The 21,943-nt window shown below is 44.0% G+C and overlaps 1 protein-coding gene across 2 annotated transcripts in view; it reads right to left on the minus strand.

Annotated features, from left to right (window-relative positions):
• LOC139558508 (KH domain-containing, RNA-binding, signal transduction-associated protein 3-like) overlaps positions 1-21,943 on the minus strand; it is a 164,069-nt gene that overhangs the window by 42,707 nt on the left and 99,419 nt on the right. For both annotated transcript variants that reach the window (XM_071373671.1, XM_071373670.1), the window contains exons 3-6: positions 18,660-18,776; positions 15,188-15,334; positions 11,805-11,947; positions 10,687-10,873 (exon numbers count right to left, since the gene is read on the minus strand). In XM_071373671.1, coding sequence (XP_071229772.1) covers positions 10,687-10,873; positions 11,805-11,947; positions 15,188-15,334; positions 18,660-18,776 — 594 coding nt within the window. The remainder of the gene's footprint in view (positions 1-10,686; positions 10,874-11,804; positions 11,948-15,187; positions 15,335-18,659; positions 18,777-21,943) is intronic.

Genomic DNA, 21,943 nt, shown 5'->3' on the forward strand with positions numbered 1-21,943 from the left:
GTTTTTTTATATTTGATTTATTGTCATTTTATATGTTATTATGCAAAGATTTAAATTTGTATTTCCTATTTAATACTTGTTAACAAACTTAACTTTCTGTGATGTTTTTGTGTTATTGTGTGATAATATTTCTGTATTATCTCTATTTTCTTAAACATTAGAAAAATCTAAAATAAATGTTTGTTTCTTTATACTTTCATTTTGCTTTCTGTGGCACACACTACTGGTCAACATGAGCTACCAAAATGTTTCAGAAGTGTACCAGGCCTTGCAGTCCCAAGATAGAAGGGGGGGGGGATTTCGGCAGTCAGAGTCAAATACTTTCTATAGAACAAACTTCACATCAGGATAAGCAACCGAAATGAATAATTAATAGACTAGTACATTTGAAACAAATAGCCAAACCGAAAACTGCAGACATTACTAGTGCCTCCCCGCGTCAAACAATAAAAATTCAAATGAAACGCAGCCTAACGTGATCAGAAATTTCAACAAGCAAGCAAGTCGCAGCATTGAAGAATTGAGTGTGTGCGCGTTCACGCAAAGGGGGGGAGCTATTCGGCACAACACTGGAACGCATGAGAAGAAAAAAATGACCTTTAAAATAAAGCATTGCATGCATATCATCACATTTGCATAGTGACATAGAGCAGTAGAGGCACTTACAGAAGTTGCACACATGAGAAAAAAAATGTGTGGAGGTTGGTTCGGGAAATGTTGGGCCTTTTATTAATGCATTTCTAGCAATTCTACGTCATTTCACATGACTGGAGACTCTGGCATAATCTTTTTTTTTTATGACGCATTCAAGTCAACTGGGAAATCGGGAAAAAAACAAGCTCCGACTGGGAAGATTTGTTTTGGACGGTCATCCAACTTGGAATTCCAAGTGGGGAACTCTAGCCACTTTCCAGAACCTTTCTGACCTGAAGATCACTGACGTCATGATTCAACCTCTTTTTTTGTCCAAGTTCCCAGTTGTCTTGAAAGCATCATAATATCTCACAAATGATTGAAATGACAGGCTACTTTGACACAGACAAACTGAGAATCTGAGTTCAATGAAAACGACCTTGTCTTGAATCCATCAATAGCCTATGCCTAGGTGTGTGGAGACATATTTTATGGTATAATATGAGGAGTATATTATAGTCCTAAAAATGCTTTTCAGTTTCACTGACTCACCCAATGATGCGCAGCTCACTTGCTGGTGATGGAATATGCGGTCGTGCCAAAAGCCTCTCTATCTCTCTCCCTCTCTTGTTTTACTTTGTAAAACAATATTTGGAAGAGAAGTTGATCAAATATTTTGGTAGCCTACAGCTGACAGATTAGAGTCTTCTCTTTTCAGCAGGAGCCATTTGCTTTCCATCATGTGTTTTCCCGAGATTATAAACGAATTGAAATATTGCGAAAGGCACGTTTTGTTTGGATGGTGTTTGTTTACTGACATATTTGCCACGCGTTCCAGACTGTAGGCTATGCCTTGTTATTGAGCTACACTCCACACCTAGTCTAAAATAAGCTATTTATACTCTGTGGCAAAATTTTTGCCTTTCTCATGGTGTAGTAGGTTATTCTGAATGATGTCATTTCTTTCTGAACAGACAGCAGTAACTCTATAACTTTGGCAAATTTATTTCGATTCATCAGGCATGCCGCAGCTCCTCCAGAACCCTTTGCGTGCCTCTATAAAGAAATAAATGATAAAGTGCAGTGCTGGAGAGATGAGAGTTGCATTGCTCATGTCTGTCAGAGCAGAGGGAAGGGGAGAGATCATAGAAAGCAAATCTAATTTTAGTTATGTGAGAGATACGTGGGGCGGGGCTGGAGAATTAACGCAGAGACAACTCAAATTAACTTTGATCGCTTTTATTAAATTTTTTACATTGCAAATAGTGACAATTATTTTTCATGCCACTGAGAGGCACCGGATCCGGCCAAATAGGTTCCGGAACAAAACAGTCCAAAACGGAGAGGTGCCGGATTCTGTTCCTGCAGGATTCGGCTCAAATTAAGCACAATTTTAAGTCAAAACTGTAACTAGGCCACTCAGGAACATTCAATGTTGTCTTGGTAAGCAACTCCAGTGTATATTTGGCCTTGTGTTTTAGGTAATTGTCCTGCTGAAAGGTGAACTTGGCTCCTAGTGTCTGTTGGAAAGAAGATTGAACCATGTTTTCCTCTAGGATTCTTATCCTAAAAAACTCTCTAGTCCTTGCCGATGACAAGCATACCCATACATGATGCGGCCACCACCATGCTTGAAAATATGAAGAGTGGTACACAGTGATGTGTTGTGTTGGATTTGCCCCAAACATTTGTAACGCTTTGTATTCAGGACAGAAAGTTCATTTCTAAGTGTTACTTAAGTGCCTTGTTGCAAACAGGATGCATGTTTTGGCATATTTTCATTCTGTAAAGGCTTCCTTCTTTTCACTCTGTCATTTATGTTTGTATTGTGGAGTAATACTAACATAAATGTTATCTCTTATGAAAGCAATTAAACTCTGTATCTATTTTAAAGTTACCATTGGCCTCATGGTAAAATCCCTGGACAGTTTCCTTCGTCTCCGGCAACTGAGTTGGAAAGTATTCATTGTTGGAAAGTAAACGTAAGTAAACGTTTCACTGCTAGTCTACACCTCCTGTTTACCGAAGCATGTGACAAATACAATTTGATGCTTAAAGGAATATTCAACGTCTGCTGTTTTTAATACGTGCCCTTCTTTGCGAACCATTGGAAAACCTCCCTGGTTTTTGTGCAGTGGCCAAGGTAGGCAGACCACTCCTCTGCTCTCTGCGCCTGACTCCGCACCCACCACTCCTAGCTCCGTGACAGAAGCCCGCACCCTAAGCATGGAGTCAGCAGGAGCAGCTGCAACCCCTCTCCCATCTATAGAGGAGCGTGTCCTTCATCACACGGCCATGGGAAAGATTGGAGAGGAGTGGTCTGCCTACCTCGCCTCCAGCGCCTCCTTCGTCAACTAAAACGACACCTCCGGCGGCGTCCGGATCCAGCGCTCTTCGTCTCGCGCCCCCCAGGGAGTACGATGGAGCGGCGGCTGGGTGCAAGGGACTTTTGCTCCAGCTAGAGCTATACCTGGCTACCGTTCGCCCAACTCCCTCTGGTGAGGAGAGCGTGAGCATCCACGTCTCCTGTCTGACGGGTAGAACCCTGGAGTGGGCCAACGCGGTCTGGAATAGTCCGGACTCTGCAAGGGACCACTACCCAGAGTTCACCCGCCGGTTCCGGGCCGTGTTCGACCACGCACCAGAGGGTCGAGCTGCGAGGGAACGGCTGTTCCACCTTAGGCAGGAGACGAGGAGTGCGCAGGACTTCGCGCTGGAGTTCCGGACCTTGGCCGCTGGAGCGGGGTGGAACGACAGGGCCCTAATGGACCACTACCGGTGTAGCCTCCGGGAGGACGTCCGCAGGGAGCTAGCTTGTCGGGACGCCGCCCTCTCACTCGACGAGCTCATAGACATGTCAATACGACTGGGTTTTGGCCAGGTGGCGGCTGCCATTACCTCACTGCTGAAGGGGGGGCCGGCGCGGTTACGGTGGTCCGCGGAGGCGAACAGAGCCTTTTGTCGTCTGAAGTCACTGTTTACCGACGCTCCCGTGTTGGCTCATCCGGACCCCTCTTTGGCGTTCATAGTGGAGGTGGACGCGTCCGAGGCTGGGGTTGGAGCCGTGCTATCACAGCGCTCAGGCACGCCACCGAAGCTCAGCCCCTGCGCGTTCTTTTCAAGGAAGCTCGGTCCGGTGGAGCGAAACTATGACATGGGGAACCGGGAGTTGTTAGCTGTGGTCAAAGCTCTGAAGGTGTGGAGACACTGGCTTGAGGGGGCTAAGCACCCTTTCCTCATCTGGACTGACCACCGTAATCTGGAGTATATCCGGGCAGTGAGGAGACTGAATCCTCGTCAGGCAAGGTGGGCCATGTTTTTTACCAGATTTAGGTTCACCATCTCCTATAGACCAGGTTCCCTTAACACTAAGGCCGACGCGCTGTTCTGTCTCTATGACACCGAGGAGCGGTCCATCGACCCTACTCCCATCCTTCCAGCTTCGTGTCTGGTGGCACCGGTGGTATGGGAGGTGGACGCGTACATCGAGTGGGCGTTACGGTTGGAACCTGCGCCCCCACAGTGTCCAGCGGGTCTTCAGTACGTGCCGCTTGGTGTTCGTGACCAATTGATTCGATGGGCCCTTAAGCTACCCTCTTCGGGTCATCCAGGTATTAAGAGGACAGTGCGGGGTCTTAGGGGGAGGTACTGGTGGCCCACGTTGGTAAAGGACGTGAGGTTTTATGTTTCCTCCTGTTCGGTGTGCGCTCAGAGTAAGGCTCCTAGACACCTGCCTAGGGGGAAGTTACTGCCCCTCCCCGTTCCACAACGGCCGTGGTCGCATCTGTCGGTGGATTTTCTCACCGACCTTCCCCCGTCTCAGGGGAACACTACGATCCTGGTCGTTGTGGATCGGTTTTCTAAGTCCTGCCGTCTCCTCCCGTTGCCAGGTCTCCCTACGGCCCTACAGACTGCGGAGGCCCTGTTTACCCACGTCTTCCGGCACTACGGGGTGCCTGAGGACATCGTTTCTGATCGGGGTCTCCAGTTCACGTCCCGAGTTTGGAGGGCGTTTATGGAGCGTCTGGGGTTCTCGGTCAGCCTGACCTCGGGTTTCCACCCTGAGAGTAATGGGCAGGTGGAGAGAGTGAACCAGGATTTGGGTAGGTTTCTGCAGGATGTGCGGGCTTATTTTCTGTTCTGTGTGTAGATGGTTGCGTTTGTTATTTTGTTGGACTGTTTTTGTAGGTCAGTATTTGTCGCCTATAGTTATTTGGCGTGACCTTGTTCTGTCCGGAATAAATTAAGAAAACCCAAAATCCTCTGCTCTCTGCGCCTGTCTCCGCACCCACCACTCCTAGCTCCGTGACAGTGTGAGGTACAGAGATAGTGTAGTCATTTTAAAATCATGTTAAACAATATTATTGCACACAGAGTGAGTACATGCAACTTATTATGTGACTTGATAAGCACATTTTTATTCCTGAACTTATTTAAGCTTGCAATAACAAAAGGGTTGAATACTGATTGACTCGAATACATTTTTATTTATTTATTTGTAAACATTTCTAAAAACATAACTCCACTTTGTGGACATTGTGGGGTATTGTGTGTAGATGAGTGACACACAATCTCAATTTAATACATTTTAAATTCAGGCTGTAACACAACAAAATGTGGAAAAAGTCAAGGGGTGTGAATACTTCCTGAAGGCTCTGAATGTGTTCTTCTGCTTAACACGAGACACTACTAATGTCCCAAATAGCCCCTATCCCATATGTAGTGCGCCATTTTGTGGACCCATAGGAATGCAGACACTATCTGCTCTCAGATGGAACTCATGTGTTTGAGTTCGAGGCCTGTGATGTGACTGAGGCCTGCACCATAGATTATGGACAGGAAATAAACGATAACTCATGAAGACAGTATGAGCTATGAGCTTGTAGCAGTATTTCCGTCACCAGGCATCACCCTGGGAATGACTTCACTGTCACTACGGTTTAACAAGAAAGCTCTCCACTCTCTGTCTCTGTCTCTCCCTTCACTCCACCGTCTCCTTACACCACATAAACCCTTCACTGTCCGTCTCCTCACATTCTTCATCTACACCTTTCTCAATATCAGTCCAAATTGAAATGACAAGTGTTTCTGATTCCTTGTGAATGGTAAGAAATTGGTAGCAGGCAGAATAATCACAATCGTATTACTACTAATTCCTCTCCAATGGGCTGACAGGCAGGTCGGGAGCAGGTTCCTTACGGCCTTATGAGCGTGCGTGCGTGCACGTGTGTGTTTGTGTGGGTGCGTGTGTATGTGTGTGGCATATGAAATATATGGAATGAGATTCTGATGCAATTACTTTATTGTGTAATCAGCCTCAGACAGCAAGGCAAATAATATCATTTATAATTTTGTTTTATACAAATTAGATTCCCCAATAATCTGATATCACTACTTACTGTTCTTATCAAATCACTGATATAAGATAGAGGGAATGATTCAGCATAGTAAAGCCACTGAATTCTGAAAGTAATTGAATCACCAAAACAAAAACGTTGTAACTCCAGAATGCTCCATACAGTACGTCAGGGTTCCCCAATAGGTGACCCACGGGGGAAAAATGTGTGCCTTTATTTTCTTAACAAAAAAAATATACAATTGAAGTCAGAAGTTTACATACACTCAATTAGTATTTGGTAGCATTGCCTTTAAATTGTTTAACTTGGGTTAAACGTTTTGGGTAGCCTTCCACAAGCTTCCCACAATAAGTTGGGTGAATTTTGGCCCATTCCTCCTGACAGAGCTGGTGTAACTGAGTCAGGTTTGTAGGCCTCCTTGCTCACACACGCTTTTTCAGTTCTGCCCACAAATATTCTATAGGATTGAGGTCAGGGCTTTGTGATGGCCACTCCAATACCTTGACTTTGTTGTCCTTAAGCCATGTTGCCACAACTTTGGAAGTATGCTTGGGGTCATTGTCCATTTAGAAGACCCATTTGTGACCAAGCTTTAACTTCCTGACTGATGTCTTGAGATGTTGCTTCAATATATCCACATAATTTCCCCCCCTCATGATGCCATCTATTTTGTGAAGTGCACCAGCCCCTCCTGCAGCAAAGCACCCCCACAACATGATTCTGCCACCCCCGTGCTTCACGCTTGGGATGGTGTTCTTCGGTTTGCAAGCCTCCCCCTTTTTCGTCCAAACATAATGATGGTCATTATGGCCAAACAGTTCTATTTTTGTTTCATCAGACCAGAGGACATTTCTCCAAAAAGTACAATCTTTGTTCCCATGTGCAGTTGCAAACCGTAGTCTGGCTTTTTTATGGCGGTTTTGGAGCAGTGGCTTCTTCCTTGCTGAGCGGCCTTTCAGGTTATGTCGATATAGGACTCGTTTTACTGTGGAGATAGATTATTTTGTACCTGTTTCCTCCAGCATCTTCACAAGGTCCTTTGCTGTTGTTCTGGGATTGATTTGCACTTTTCGCACCAAAGTACGTTCATCTCTAAGAGACAGAACGCGTCTCCTTCCTGAGCGGTATGATGGCTGCGTGGTCTCATACTTGCGTACTATTGTTTGTACAGATGAAGGTGGTACCTTCAGGCATTTGGAAATTGCTCCCAAGGATGAACCAGACTTGTGGAGGTCTACATTTTCTTCTGAAGTCTTGGCTGATTTCTTTTGATTTTCCCATGATGTCTGAAGCTGGAGACTCATATCTCCCTCACTAACTTTAAGCACCAGCTGTCAGAGCAGCTCACTGCACCTGTACATAGCCCATCTGTAAATAGCCCATCCAACTACCTCATCCCCCATACTGTTATTTATTTTATTTACTTTGCTCCTTTGTACTCCATTATCTCTACTTGCACACTCATCTTCTGCACATCTATCACTCCAGTGTTTAATTGCTATATTGTAATTATTTCACAACTATGGCCTATTTATTGCCTCACCTCCCTTATCCTCCCTCATTTGTACACACTGCATATAGACCTTTTCCATTGTATTATTGACTGCATGTTTGTTTATACCATGTGTAACTCTGTGTTTGTTGTTTGTGTCGCACTGCATTGCTTTATCTTGGCCAGGTCGCAGTTGTAAATGAGAAATAATAATAATAATAAATAAAGGTGAAATATATATATTTTTAAAATGTTAAGCAAAAAGGCACTGAGTTTGAAGGTAGGCCTTGAAATACATCCACAGATACACCTCCTATTGACTCAAATGATGTCAATTAGCCTATCAGAAGCTTCTAAAGCCATGACATAATTTTCTGGAATTTTCCAAGCTGTTTAAAGGCACTTAGTGTATGTAAACGTCTGACCCACTGGAATTGTGATACAATTATAAGTGAAATAATCTGTCTGTAAACAATTGTTGGGGAAATTACTTGTGTCCTGCACAAAGTTGATGTCCTAATCGACTTGCCAAAACGATAGTTTGCTAACAAGATATTTGTGGAGTGGTTGAAAAACGAGTTTTAACGACTCCAACCTAAGTGTATGTAAACTTCTGACTTCAACTGTACATTTAATATTTTCCTTTTTTCTAAGTGATTTTAATTTGGGAAATCTGTTACCAAGTATTCCCATGCATAAATAGTTCAAATGTTTAGGGTCGGAGGGCGTCGGTCCGCGGGACCCCAAACCGTTTCAAATGAAGCATGCATCGGTAAGAAGACCAATTAAAATGTTTTTTTTCTCATATATTTTTTTTATGGCTCATTCAGAAAATACCTATAATCTTTCCTGACTGAATCGATTCGTCCTTCAGCCTATCAAACTTTATGCATGTAACTGCATATGACATTGTCATAACAACTGTGTGCAGAGTGTGGGAGACGCAGCTGCTCGCGCCAACGAGAGGCAGGTCTACCCTATCCTTGATCTAATACTGGTAGGCTACATCTACGTGCCACCTTCAGCATTCAGATGTTTGTAAAATGGCTTTCGCAATGATAAATCATAGGCTTTATTAATTGAGGGACAACCAAAGTAGTGTAGGCTACCTGAGTGAACACAACTCACATCTTGCTGATTGCACATTTAATTGCTGATTGGGGCTTTCGATTGGCAGATTCAATATGCTAAATATTTTTGGTAGTTCTGCTTTTTAAACAGTCATTTGGTCATTTTTACATTAACAGGGTCATGGTGTACTTTCATAAAAAGAACCGCAATCATTTTTGCCAGATGCACTGGTCAGAATGAGAGAAGAGAGCAGCTCTTGTCCTTCAAATTACAAACAATCAAAACCATTCGCTTTTGAGACGGCTTTGAAATCCAAAGCTGTGTTATATCACTTGGCTGTGAATGTAATAGCTAATTTCTAAAGATAAATATTGACATATAACTAGCTCAATACATGTTCATCTGCTACATGACAAGTTAATCAGTGGTTAATGAGGACTTCAGATAAAAAGTGGGGGGACAAAAACAAATTGCCCCCCCCCCTAATCTGATAGTGGTAGATGCTTAGTCTACCCTATGGCTCACCTCACCTCACCTCACCTCACCTCACCTCACCTCACCTCACCTCACCTCACCACACAAACACACACACACACACACACACACACACACACACACACACACACACACACACACACACACACACACACACACACACACACACACACACACACACACACACAGTGCCACTCAGCTCAGAGAAGTCAGCTCAGACAGATCCAGCACCTGAGCTCCACCACCATCAGATATTCATTCAGAATGGAAAATGAACGTGTTCATGCAACAACTGTCAGTGCATTGAATCATATCGCATTGAACCGAATCTCATCGATTCGTTCCACTAATCATATCGTACCAAATCGTTTTAAACTAGAAGTATCATTCCTGTATCGTGTGGGAGCCCATGTATCTAGATATTGTGCTGGTAAGGAGAGATAAACATCCCTAATACACAGAGAGGTATATGTGATCGTATCACAATGTAATCAAGGTTTGAAATTATTCTGTCAAATACTACATCTGCTTGGGCTTCTTGAGGTCAGTCTGCAGTGTACAAATTATGTATTAATATCTCCCGGCCCCCTAACCATCCGCTCAAGAAAAAATCGGCCCGTGGCTGAATGTAATTAGAGACCCCTGCAGTAGGTGATATATTGTAATGTTAACTTCTCTAAAACATGCTGGATAAACAAAACATGGCTTCAAGCCCTTGGGCTGAGCCAGACTGTCTGTAGACAAGGTGAAAACTGGAAGAATGAGACAGGAAGTATGAGAAAGAAATACATCTCCTCCTCAGCAGTCATTTCATAGAAAACTACTAGAGTCTATTTGTGAGCATCGCTCAATGACAACAACAACAAAACAGTAGGTGTGTGTAGTACCAGCCCTCTCAGACGACGGAGAGTAGTGGAGCTCATTCAGTCTGTAATTCACAGCGATATGGTGAAGATTGATCATCAGCCAGATGTCTGAGGTGCTCTCCCTCCCAGATCCCCAGGTGTGTTTGTGTGTTTGTGTGTGTGTGCGTGCGTGCGTCTGGGGAGCCTGTTTACCACTGTGACAATGATGTCAAGCAGCTGGTTCAGTCGTGGCTCTCTACCATTTGTTCTCTACGACCTCCACCCATTCTAACTGCAGACCTCCATATAAACCTGTCAGATGTGGTTAGCTATGGTCTGGCAGGAAACTCATCCAACAGAGGCAACCTACTCTCCTCCTCTCATCCTCTCCTCCCCCTCCTCTGCTCCTCCCCTCCCCCTTCTATTCTACCTTACCCCTCTCTGCTAAATATGCTGGGTTGGTGCAGCGTCCCTGAGGACCTGCTGTGACAGTAAGGTGGGAGGTAGAAGGAAGGAGGGAGTCCTCCTTGGCATGTGTACAAAGGGGTCTGACTCTGGGTTTAATATACAGTGTCTCTGCCAGATGTTCATATTTCAACAGGGCTCCCTCCAGACCGGACAGGTAAACTAGCATACCATAACAGCTACCTGTGAAATCCCCTCTCAGTTTTGATATTACCAAGGGGACACCTGTATACAGACACAATGTGTGTGTATATGTGTGTGTGCGTCCGTGCGTGTGCCAGCGTACATATATGAAAACACATGTCCTTCTTATCGTGTAAATACTCACATATTCCCCATATGTGTCCTGTGCTACGGGTGGTGGTGGTCTGTACCCCGTGGATAGGGGAGCCCCTCGTGCTCTTGGTGCTGGCACGCCCCTCCCTCGGGCGGATGGTACCCGGCTGGGGGGTGCCCCTCTCGGTGCTGCTCCACGGGGGACGGCTGCGTGGGGAGGGGGCACACCTCCTCGACTCCTACCACAGGACAAGCAGGGTACAATTGTAGGATTCGTCTCAAATGGCACCCTATTCCCTATATAGTGCAATGTTTTTGACCACAGCCCTATGGCTTAAGTGGACCAAGAGACTGTCACCAAGATACCTATGCAATTCAGACATATACTGAATTAAACAATCACATTATTGTTAGTGAATATGTGGTTTATGTATCTGACTTACTGTAAACCTCACTGCCTAAAGGTCTTTTTTCTTATCTCACTCATATTAGGCATGCTACATGCTAATTACTGTCTAATTTAAAATAGATCCAATTATATTCCCTCTCAGAGCAACACAAACATCTCTTTATCTAATTGAGAAAGCTTTCACAAGCACAAGCAACAAACATACTCTGCATTTCATTTGAGAGTCTAAGAGCCACGCAACACGCATGCTATGACATATTCTAATGGAAATGACTATTTGAGTATTATTTGACGTTTTCTGGGGAGTTACATCTTAAAGAGAGTACAGCAGGACAGTTACATACAAAAATGTATTCGAATTTCAATAGTTCTCAACTTTGTATTGTGTATCGTTTGGGCCGGATAGTGTATTTTCCCCCCATTGGTATTACAAAGCAGAGTTTTGAATTGAATGTACTAAAACGCAGACACTTATGTATGCTCTGTAATTTTGTCATTCATTTTAGTTATGGTAATAAGTGAATTGAAGGAATTTCAGGCTGTGGGAATGAGTCCTAGTCTAAGAATACTCTCCCATTTGGAATAGCATCTCTGGAATGGGGTCTATGTATCTGTCTATGAAAATCAGGATATTGCTTCATGTGTTCATCAACATCACACTAACCCCTACCCCACACCAAACACAAAAGTGAATACATACACCAACACACATGAATGAATGCACACACACACACCCACACACCCAGGTTGGCAGTAGGTACCTGATGGGTCCTGGGGCAGGTGTCCCTCTACCCCGTGCTGCAGGTAGTTTGCCCCTCACCGCTGGCACCTTGGCATCCTCTGAGCCACCATTCAGGTACGTTAGCTCCTGCAGCTGCGCCTGTCGGATCTCATCATTGTAATCCTGCACACACACCCACACACACCCTTTTAATTACAGCGTATTAAATTACGTCCTTTATCTCCAGGGTTACAGCCCTGTAGGAATATCTAATTAATGTACTTTACAGTGTGTGTGTGTGTGTGTGTGTGTGTGTGTGTGTGTGTGTGTGTGTGTGTGTGTGTGTGTGTGTGTGTGTGTGTGTGTGTGTGTGTGTGTGTGTGTGTGTGTGTGTGTGTGTGTGTGTGTGTGTGTGTGTGTGTGTGTGTGTGATGTTGCCGTGACCGCTGCTCCTCAGGCAGAGCAACACACTCCTGATCCCCCGTTGATAAAACCCAGGAACCCCATTTGTTTTTTTATCGTCACACATAGTCATCTCTGTGTGTGTGTGTGTGTCTTTATCGTCGAACACAGTCGTCTTCGCTGCTCAATGGAACGTAGCAATTAATATGGAAATCAGCGTTTAATCATACTGCCATGGAGACGATTGTCTTCTGTCTCCTCCGTATCAACACATCACTGTGTATTTGTGAGGGAAATTAAAAGACGTAATTAATGACCGGAAATAAATCAATATGGCTCAGAATGAGACTGGAAAGATCACACATAATAGCATGGGATGTAGAGATCCTACTATCCTTCCATAATAGCATGGGATGTAGAGTTCCTACTATTCTTCCATAATAGCATGGGATGTAGAGTTCCTACTATCCTTCCATAATAGCATGGAATGTAGAGATCCTACTATTCTTCCATAATAGCATGGGATGTAGAGATCCTACTGTCCTTCCATAATAGCATGGGATGTAGAGATCCTACTGTCCTTCCATAATAGCATGGGATGGAGAGATCCTACTATCCTTCCATAATAGCATGGGATGTAGAGATCCTACTGTCCTTCCATAATAGCATGGGATGTAGAGTTCCTACTATTCTTCCATAATAGCATGGGATGTAGAGATCCTACTATCCTTCCATAATAGCATGGGATGTAGAGATCCTACTATTCTTCCATAATAGCATGGGATGTAGAGATCCTACTATCCTTCCATAATAGCATGGGATGTAGAGATCCTACTATCCTTCCATAATAGCATGGGATGTAGAGATCCTACTATCCTTCCATAATAGCATGGGATGTAGAGATCCTACTATCCTTCCATAATAGCATGGGATGTAGAGATCCTACTATCCTTCCATAATAGCATGGGATGTAGAGATCCTACTATCCTTCCATAATAGCATGGGATGTAGAGATCCTACTATCCTTCCATAATAGCATGGGATATAGAGATCCTACTATCCTTCCATAATAGCATGGGATTGAGAGATCCTACTATCCTTCCATAATAGCATGGGATGTAGAGATCCTACTATCCTTCCATAATAGCATGGGATGTAGAGATCCTACTATCCTTCCATAATAGCATGGGATGTAGAGATCCTACTATCCTTCCATAATAGCATGGGATGTAGAGATCCTACTATTCTTCCATAATAGCATGGGATGTAGAGATCCTACTATCCTTCCATAATAGCATGGGATGTAGAGATCCTACTATCCTTCCATAATAGCATGGGATATAGAGATCCTACTATCCTTCCATAATAGCATGGGATTGAGAGATCCTACTATCCTTCCATAATAGCATGGGATGTAGAGATCCTACTATCCTTCCATAATAGCATGGGATGTAGAGATCCTACTATTCTTCCATAATAGCATGGGATATAGAGATCCTACTATCCTTCCATAATAGCATGGGATATAGAGATCCTACTATCCTTCCATAATAGCATGGGATTGAGAGATCCTACTATCCTTCCATAATAGCATGGGATGTAGAGATCCTACTATCCTTCCATAATAGCATGGGATGTAGAGATCCTACTATCCTTCCATAATAGCATGGGATGTAGAGATCCTACTATCCTTCCATAATAGCATGGGATGTAGAGATCCTACTATCCTTCCATAATAGCATGGGATGTAGAGATCCTACTATCCTTCCATAATAGCATGGGATATAGAGATCCTACTATCCTTCCATAATAGCATGGGATTGAGAGATCCTACTATCCTTCCATAATAGCATGGGATTGAGAGATCCTACTATCCTTCCATAATAGCATGGGATGTAGAGATCCTACTATCCTTCCATAATAGCATGGGATATAGAGATCCTACTATCCTTCCATAATAGCATGGGATGTAGAGATCCTACTATCCTTCCATAATAGCATGGGATGTAGAGATCCTACTATCCTTCCATAATAGCATGGGATGTAGAGATCCTACTATCCTTCCATAATAGCATGGGATGGAGAGATCCTACTATCCTTCCATAATAGCATGGGATGTAGAGATCCTACTATCCTTCCATAATAGCATGGGATAAATCAGTCGTCCATAATACATGGAGTAAGAGTAAATACGCGTGATGTATGGGAGTTCCAGAGAGGGTTAGGCTGTGCTGAGTGCTTCCTGTCTGACTATGTTACTCTGATATTCAGCTTAGTCAGCTATCCCCATGACTTGCCTTCCCTCACAGGGGCGTGCATCCAATCAGACAACCCAGAGTCTGTTACTGATTCAGCTGCTTCAGCCGGCTGACTGGTTGTGACTGGACTGGACCAGACTAGACTTCTGCCACTTATTACTATGGTATAACCTTAATTATAAACTGGGTGGTTCGAGCTCTGAATGCAGATCGGCTGAAAGCCGAAGTATATGAGACCGTATACCACATGTATGACAAAACCATTTTTTTTACTGTTATCATTATGTTGGTAACCAGTTTATAATAGCAATAAGGCACCTCTGGAGTTTGTGGCTAAGGTTGGGTTGCGTCGTGCCTAAGGACAGCCCTTAGCCGCGGTATATTGGCCATATACCACACCCCCTCGTGCCTTATTGCTTAAGGATACGATGGGTATGACAAAACATTCATTTTTACTGCTCTAATTACGTTGGTAATCAGTTTAAAATAGCAATAAGGGCAGTATCCAGCCTCTCCTCGCTGCGTCGTGCCTAAGAACAGCCACAAGCCATGGTATGTTGGCCATTTACCACACCTCCTCGGGCCTTATTGCTTAACTGTACTATTTGGGTGTTCAGTGTGGACACAGGCACATAGTCTAGACATATGTTGGACAAAAGACGCAGAGTAGCCAATGTTAAATCACTAGCTAGCTGTTCTATTTTGTTCATATGTTGTAAGAGAACAGGGTAAGAGTAATGAGTGTGTAGGTGTCAGTACGCACTGGTATGAGGAACTTCTTGATCTCCTCCAGTGCGTGACCCATCCTGTTGTAGGCCTCTGCAGGGGGAGCGAACACTTCTATGAGGACATGGAGGTCCTCGTTCAGGTGCTGATATTTGGCCTCTCCGCTCTTCCGTAGTTCTTCCTCCTGGTGGAACAAAAATCCATTAAGTATATTAATAAAGCCCTCTTTACACCAGAAGTTGTCACAAAGTGTTATAACTCGGTCTATTATAATGTCACCTCAGTTACTCCTCACAGTTTATATCATCCACACAGGATCAGCAAGACTGATCCAGCTAATCTGTTTGGCTGGATTATTGAATTTAATTAGGACTGTCAGAGTTAATCAGTTAACTCGAATTTAAGTGCACACATTTTTTAAATTGTGATGAATCGCATTGTCTGAAAGCATTCAAAATACACTGTAAACATCCAAATAAATATACTGTATATAGCTAAAAACAACTATACTAACCGTTACTTTGGACAAAATCAACACATCAATATTATTGTATGCTTTTTGTATAAATAAATCTTAAATTATAGCTCAATTTGAGCAAATTCGATTAAACACAGCAAATCCTGTGATTAACTTTACATTTTTTATTGTTTGACAACCACAATATTGATTAGACCTCTAATGCCACAAAGGAGTGCAGCATTGTTTACTGTACATGTAATACATACTACATGTAATACATACTACAGTATGGTGTAAATAGGTGATATAGGCCAACATAGATCCCAATGGGCTATCTCATCCAGACAGAAACAGGCCAGTATGTTAATTGAAGGGCCAAACCCTAAGTAAAACTACAGCACAGACAACAATATGAGGTTTATAGACACCCCAGTTTCCTCATCTGAACAAAACCCTGCTCTTCTCTAGTGATGTTCCTCTACTCTGCTAGCTACTGAGAACTTCCTTCTCCACTGGAATCATGCAACACACACACACACACACACACACACACACACACACACACACACACACACACACACACACACACACACACACACACACACACACACACACACACACACACACACACACACACACACACACACACACACACACACTCACGCACACACAGACATACTCACACTCACACACACTTTCCTCCTCTAGAAGCACCATGCAAGGCAGAGCCTCTGATGCGATGTCATTTAATTATAAATAACCAGGTTTTAAGAGAGCCTGTGGTATGTTAATGAGATGCAAATTTCTCTCATAAATCTGTGTTTTACGAGGAAGAGGCTCCTCTGTGTATACTGTCTGGAGTACCTCTACTGATGGAGCTGCCAGTGTGTGAGTGTGTGTGTGTGTGTGTGTGTGTGTGTGTGTGTGTGTGTGTGTGTGTGTGTGTGTGTGTGTGTGTGTGTGTGTGTGTGTGTGTGTGTGTGTGTGTGTGTGTGTGTGTGTGTGTGTGTGTGTGTGTGTGTGTGTGTGTGTGTGTGTGTGTGTGTGTGTGTGTGTGTGTGTGTGTGTGTGTGTGTGTGTGTGTGTGTGTGTGTGTGGCCCCTCACATAGCTCGGATAAGAGACATTAATTACACACACACACACACACACACACACACACACACACACACACACACACACACACACACACACACACACACACACACACACACACACACACACACACACACACACACACACACACACACACACACACACACACACACACACACACACACACACAGTCTTCCTATAGGTGCCCAGCAGCCCATGGCAGGAGATTACAGCTGTCACCTCCTCTATCTCCTCCAAGCATCTCCTCTCTTGTTGATATTCCTCATAGAGAATCTGTTTATGTTCCTCACTGTAAATCTGGTTATCAAACAGCCATTCTCTTCCCAAAAACAGTCACAAAGAAGCACAAAGCCTGAGACAACAGCGTGCGAGTCCATAGGAACTACATAGGAAAGAAAGTTTGGCTCAGAGAATGACATGTTTGTGGGCTGTTAGTTGATGCAGATGATGCCTTGCTATGCATCCTGAATGACAGGAGGATGAGACGACAGCAACAACATGGATGCCGTGTATTGTGATGACTTCTTACAGACTGAGAGGTCTGACAGAGGACAAGGAACCCCAAGTCAACAACTAGATGTAATTTCATCATCCATTTTAAGCTCCACTAGCCTTTGTTTCCATAACACTAACCTTGAACCCAGAAGCATACGCCTCCCTAAACATCACCCCACCCAAGGAATGTACAATAAAGCAACTTCAGCACAGAGACTCTGAATGCTTCTATATCTTATTGGCTATAAGAGTCTATGGCGACAATGCTGGGATGTCAGGGGTGCCATCAGCACTCAGAAGCAGAAGAGGAGAAGGGAGAAGCCTGATGCAGCCTGTTGCAGTGGTGTCCTTCCTTTGATCCTTTCATTGATACTCCTCTGTGTGACTGACCATGACAATCTTGGCCAAATATTGGAGGAATTCTATGAGAGTTCTATGCATTGCAATAAGGCATACACTGAGGCTGAGCTTTAACCCACCTCCAACTGGCTTGCAGGGAGGTGGCTATAAGAACACAGCTGTATCCATACAATTAGAATTGCACCTCTTCATCCTAGAAAACGGCGTGCATAATACAGGCCTCTCACTGCAAAACAAACTCTGAAGCAAACAGCACCACAGGAGCTTTTCAGGACGCATGACTTGTCTGAAAAGTAAGGTGCATGAAGGATCTGGAGCAAGCTGTCAATCATTGATCACAAATCTCCCTGGTAAGATAGTGGAGGAGGTGTGTGAAGCATGCCAAGCTGCGTGTGTGTGTGTGTGTGTGTGTGTGTGTGTGTGTGTGTGTGTGTGTGTGTGTGTGTGTGTGTGTGTGTGTGTGTGTGTGTGTGTGTGTGTGTGTGTGTGTGTGTGTGTGTGTGTGTGTGTGTGTGTGTGTGTGTGTGTGTGTGTGTGTGTGTGTGTGTGTGAGAGAGTGCGTGTGCGTGTGCGCGTGCGCGTGTGCGTGTGGAAGCTTGCTGAGTCTGCTGAGGTCAGCACATTCCCATGACAGATCTGTTTAGCAGGTGTTCCAGAGTTGTGCCGTCAGAGAGAATCGATCACAACAATCTAACAGAACGTTGCTGTGTGGTACTGAAGATCATCGATGTCACATATCACCCATGATGACAAACTGACTGACGGAGAAAGACTGCCACAGACACAACGAGACAGAACACATCCTCAATAACTCAGCTGGTTATTGATGCCTTTCCACTGGGGGTGTCTGCCTCAATTTACCTGACACAAACAACAGAGAGATAGAGAGACAGAGGGAGCGCGAGAGAGGGGACTTGGCCGTTACAGAGACGTAGAGAGAGGGAATGGGATTGGGCTGTTATCAGATAGAGAGAAAGAGAAGGAGAGAAGGGGAGGGGGCTTGTCTTTTTTCTAGATAGAGAGGGAGAGATAGAAATGTTTGACTGTTAGAGAGAGGGAGAGAATGACTTGGCTGTTACCTTCTCTTTGTCTCTCATTGATCCTTTCCCCAGAATGGACATCTTAGTGAGCGTGTCTTCCTGTAGTCTCTTTAGTGAGTTCCCGCGTGGACCCAGCAGTTTGCCCACAAAGTTAAACTAAAACAGAAACACAAGCAGAGAAGCTCAATGAGTATCTGTGCTGATGAGATAAAGACAAAAACATTTGTATGTCAATCAAATGGTGGCTCCAACAGTCTGCTTTTGATTAAATTTAAACAAGAATTGTTGACATGAGAACTATCTTCCTAGTAGCAGGGGTGCATCCCAAATGGCACTCTATTCCATATATACAGTGGGGAGAACAAGTATTTGATACACTGCCGATTTTGCAGGTTTTCCTACTTACAAAGCATGTAGAGGTCTGTCATTTTTATCATAGGTACACTTCAACTGTGAGAGACGGAATCTAAAACAAAAATCCAGAAAATCACATTGTATGATTTTTAAGTAATTAATTTGCATTTTATTGCATGACAGAAGTATTTGATCACCTACCAACCAGTAAGAATTCCGGCTCTCACAGACCTGTTAGTTTTTCTTTAAGAAGCCCTCCTGTTCTCCACTCATTACCTGTATTAACTGCACCTGTTTGAACTCGTTACCTGTATAAAAGACACCTGTCCACACACTCAATCAAACAGACTCCAACCTCTCCACAATGGCCAAGACCAGAGAGCTGTGTAAGGACATCAGGGATATAATTGTAGACCTGCACAAGGCTGGGATGGGCTACAGGACAATAGGCAAGCAGCTTGGTGAGAAGGCAACAACTGTTGGCGAAATTATTAGAAAATGGAAGAAGTTCAAGATGACGGTCAATCACCCTCGGTCTGGGGCTCCATGCAAGACCTCACCTCGTGGGGCATCAATGATCATGAGGAAGGTGAGGGATCAGCCCAGAACTACACGGCAGGACCTGGTCAATGACCTGAAGAGAGCTGGGACCACAGTCTCAAAGAAAACCATTAGTAACACACTACGCCGTCATGGATTAAAATCCTGCAGCGCACGCAAGGTCCCCCTGCTCAAGCCAGCGCATGTCCAGGCCCGTCTGAAGTTTGCCAATGACCATCTGGATGATCCAGAGGAGGAATGGGAGAAGGTCATGTGGTCTGATGAGACAAAACTAGAGCTTTTTGGTTCAAACTCCACTCGCCGTGTTTGGAGGAAGAAGAAGGATGAGTACAACCCCAAGAACACCATCCCAACCGTGAAGCATGGAGGTGGAAACATCATTCTTTGGGGATGCTTTTCTGCAAAAGGGACAGGACGACTGCACCGTATTGAGGGGAGGATGGATGGGGCCATGTATCGCGAGATCTTGGCCAACAACCTCCTTCCCTCAGTAAGAGCATTGAAGATGGGTCGTGGCTGCGTCTTCCAGCATGACAACGACCCGAAACACACAGCCAGGGCAACTAAGGAGTGGCTCCGTAAGAAGCATCTCAAGGTCCTGGAGTGGCCTAGCCAGTCTCCAGACCTGAACCCAATAGAAAATCTTTGGAGGGAGCTGAAAGTCCGTATTGCCCAGCGACAGCCCCGAAACCTGAAGGATCTGGAGAAGGTCTGTATGGAGGAGTGGGCCAAAATCCCTGCTGCAGTGTCTGCAAACCTGGTCAAGAACTACAGGAAACGTATGATCTCTGTAATTGCAAACAAAGGTTTCTGTACCAAATATTAAGTTCTGCTTTTCTGATGTATCAAATACTTATGTCATGCAATAAAATGCAAACGAATTACTTAAAAATCATACAATGTGATTTTCTGGATTTTTGTTTTAGATTCCGTCTCTCACAGTTGAAGTGTACCTATGATAAAAATGACAGACCTCTACATGCTTTGTAAGTAGGACAACCTGCAAAATCGGCAGTGTATCAAATACTTGTTCTCCCCACTGTAGTGCACTACTTCTGACCAGGGCCCATAGGGTCAAATATAATACTTTTTTACCTTACAAAAAACTTTGCAGTCTTGAAATTGAAGTAAAAGTGCAGTAACTACAGTCGACTGATATTTTGGACGCAGTAATTGCAGAATAACTGCAATATAACTGCACTGGGGGAAAAAACTGTGTTATTTTGGATGCAGTTATACTGCACTCTGACTGCATTCTTTCTGCCTTTGACAACTAACAAACATAATCCAAACAATTATAACAGCATTATGTGAAATGAGGAGGCTCAGCATTTGACAGCTCACGTTCAAATAGTACATCATCTTTTCAACATATCAAGTTTTATACAATACCACAGTTTGCCTTTATATGTCAATGTCATCCCTGTTTAAATGCTCTGCAAAAGTCACATAGTGCCCTTGCTATTTTCATATAGCTGTTGAATGTTGAGTGACAATGTTTAAGGTCATGCAAAGACCAAAACAGAGAGAGTAGATGGACACAAAAAAAGAGAGGAGGGAGAGAGAAAAGAGAGAGAAAGAGCAAAGCGAGAGAGAGAGGGAAGAGAGAGAATGAGAGCAGAGAGGAAAGAGAGCAAAGAGAGAGAGAGGAAAGAGAGCAAAGAGAGAGAGAGGAAAGAGAGCAAAGAGAGAGAGAGAGAGAGAGAGAGAGAGAGAGAGAGAGAGAGAGAGAGAGAACGAGAGCAGAGAGAGAGAGAAAGAGAGCAAAGAGAGAGAGAGAGAAAGAGAGCAAAGAGAGAGAGAGAGAAAGAGAGAGAGAATGAGAGCAGAGAGAGAGAGAGAGAGAGATAGAAAAAAGAGAGCAAAGAGAGAGAGCAAAGAGAGAGAGAGCAAAGAGAGAGAGTGTGCAGGGAGAGAGAGATAAAGCAGGTAGATAGGGAGATAGAGGGTACAGAGTACAGAGCTTGTTCTCTTCTGCTCACCATCTCTCTCTCCGTTTAACGGTGAGTTATACAGCTGTCTCCTACATCTCTATGGGTCATTAATTAGTGGACAGGATAGACAAAAAAACTGCCTGTCTCCTGCCTGTTATTCTCTCAAAACAGTAACTGTCATTGCCATGGTCATTAACTGTCATTGCCATGGTCATAAACTGTCCTTGCCATGGTCATTAACTGTCACTGCCATGGTCATTAACTGTCCTTGCCATGGTCATTAACTGTCCTTGCCATGGCCGTTAACTGTCATTGCCATGGTCATTAACTGTCCTTGCCATGGCCATTAACTGTCCTTGTCATGGTCATTAACTGTCCTTGCCATGGTCATTAACTGTCATTGCAATGGTCATTAACTGTCCTTGCCATGGTCATTAACTGTCCTTGCCATGGTCATTAACTGTCCTTGCCATG

Source organism: Salvelinus alpinus, chromosome 29 (assembly GCF_045679555.1).
Source record: "Salvelinus alpinus chromosome 29, SLU_Salpinus.1, whole genome shotgun sequence".
NCBI classification, from domain to species: Eukaryota; Metazoa; Chordata; class Actinopteri; order Salmoniformes; family Salmonidae; genus Salvelinus; species Salvelinus alpinus.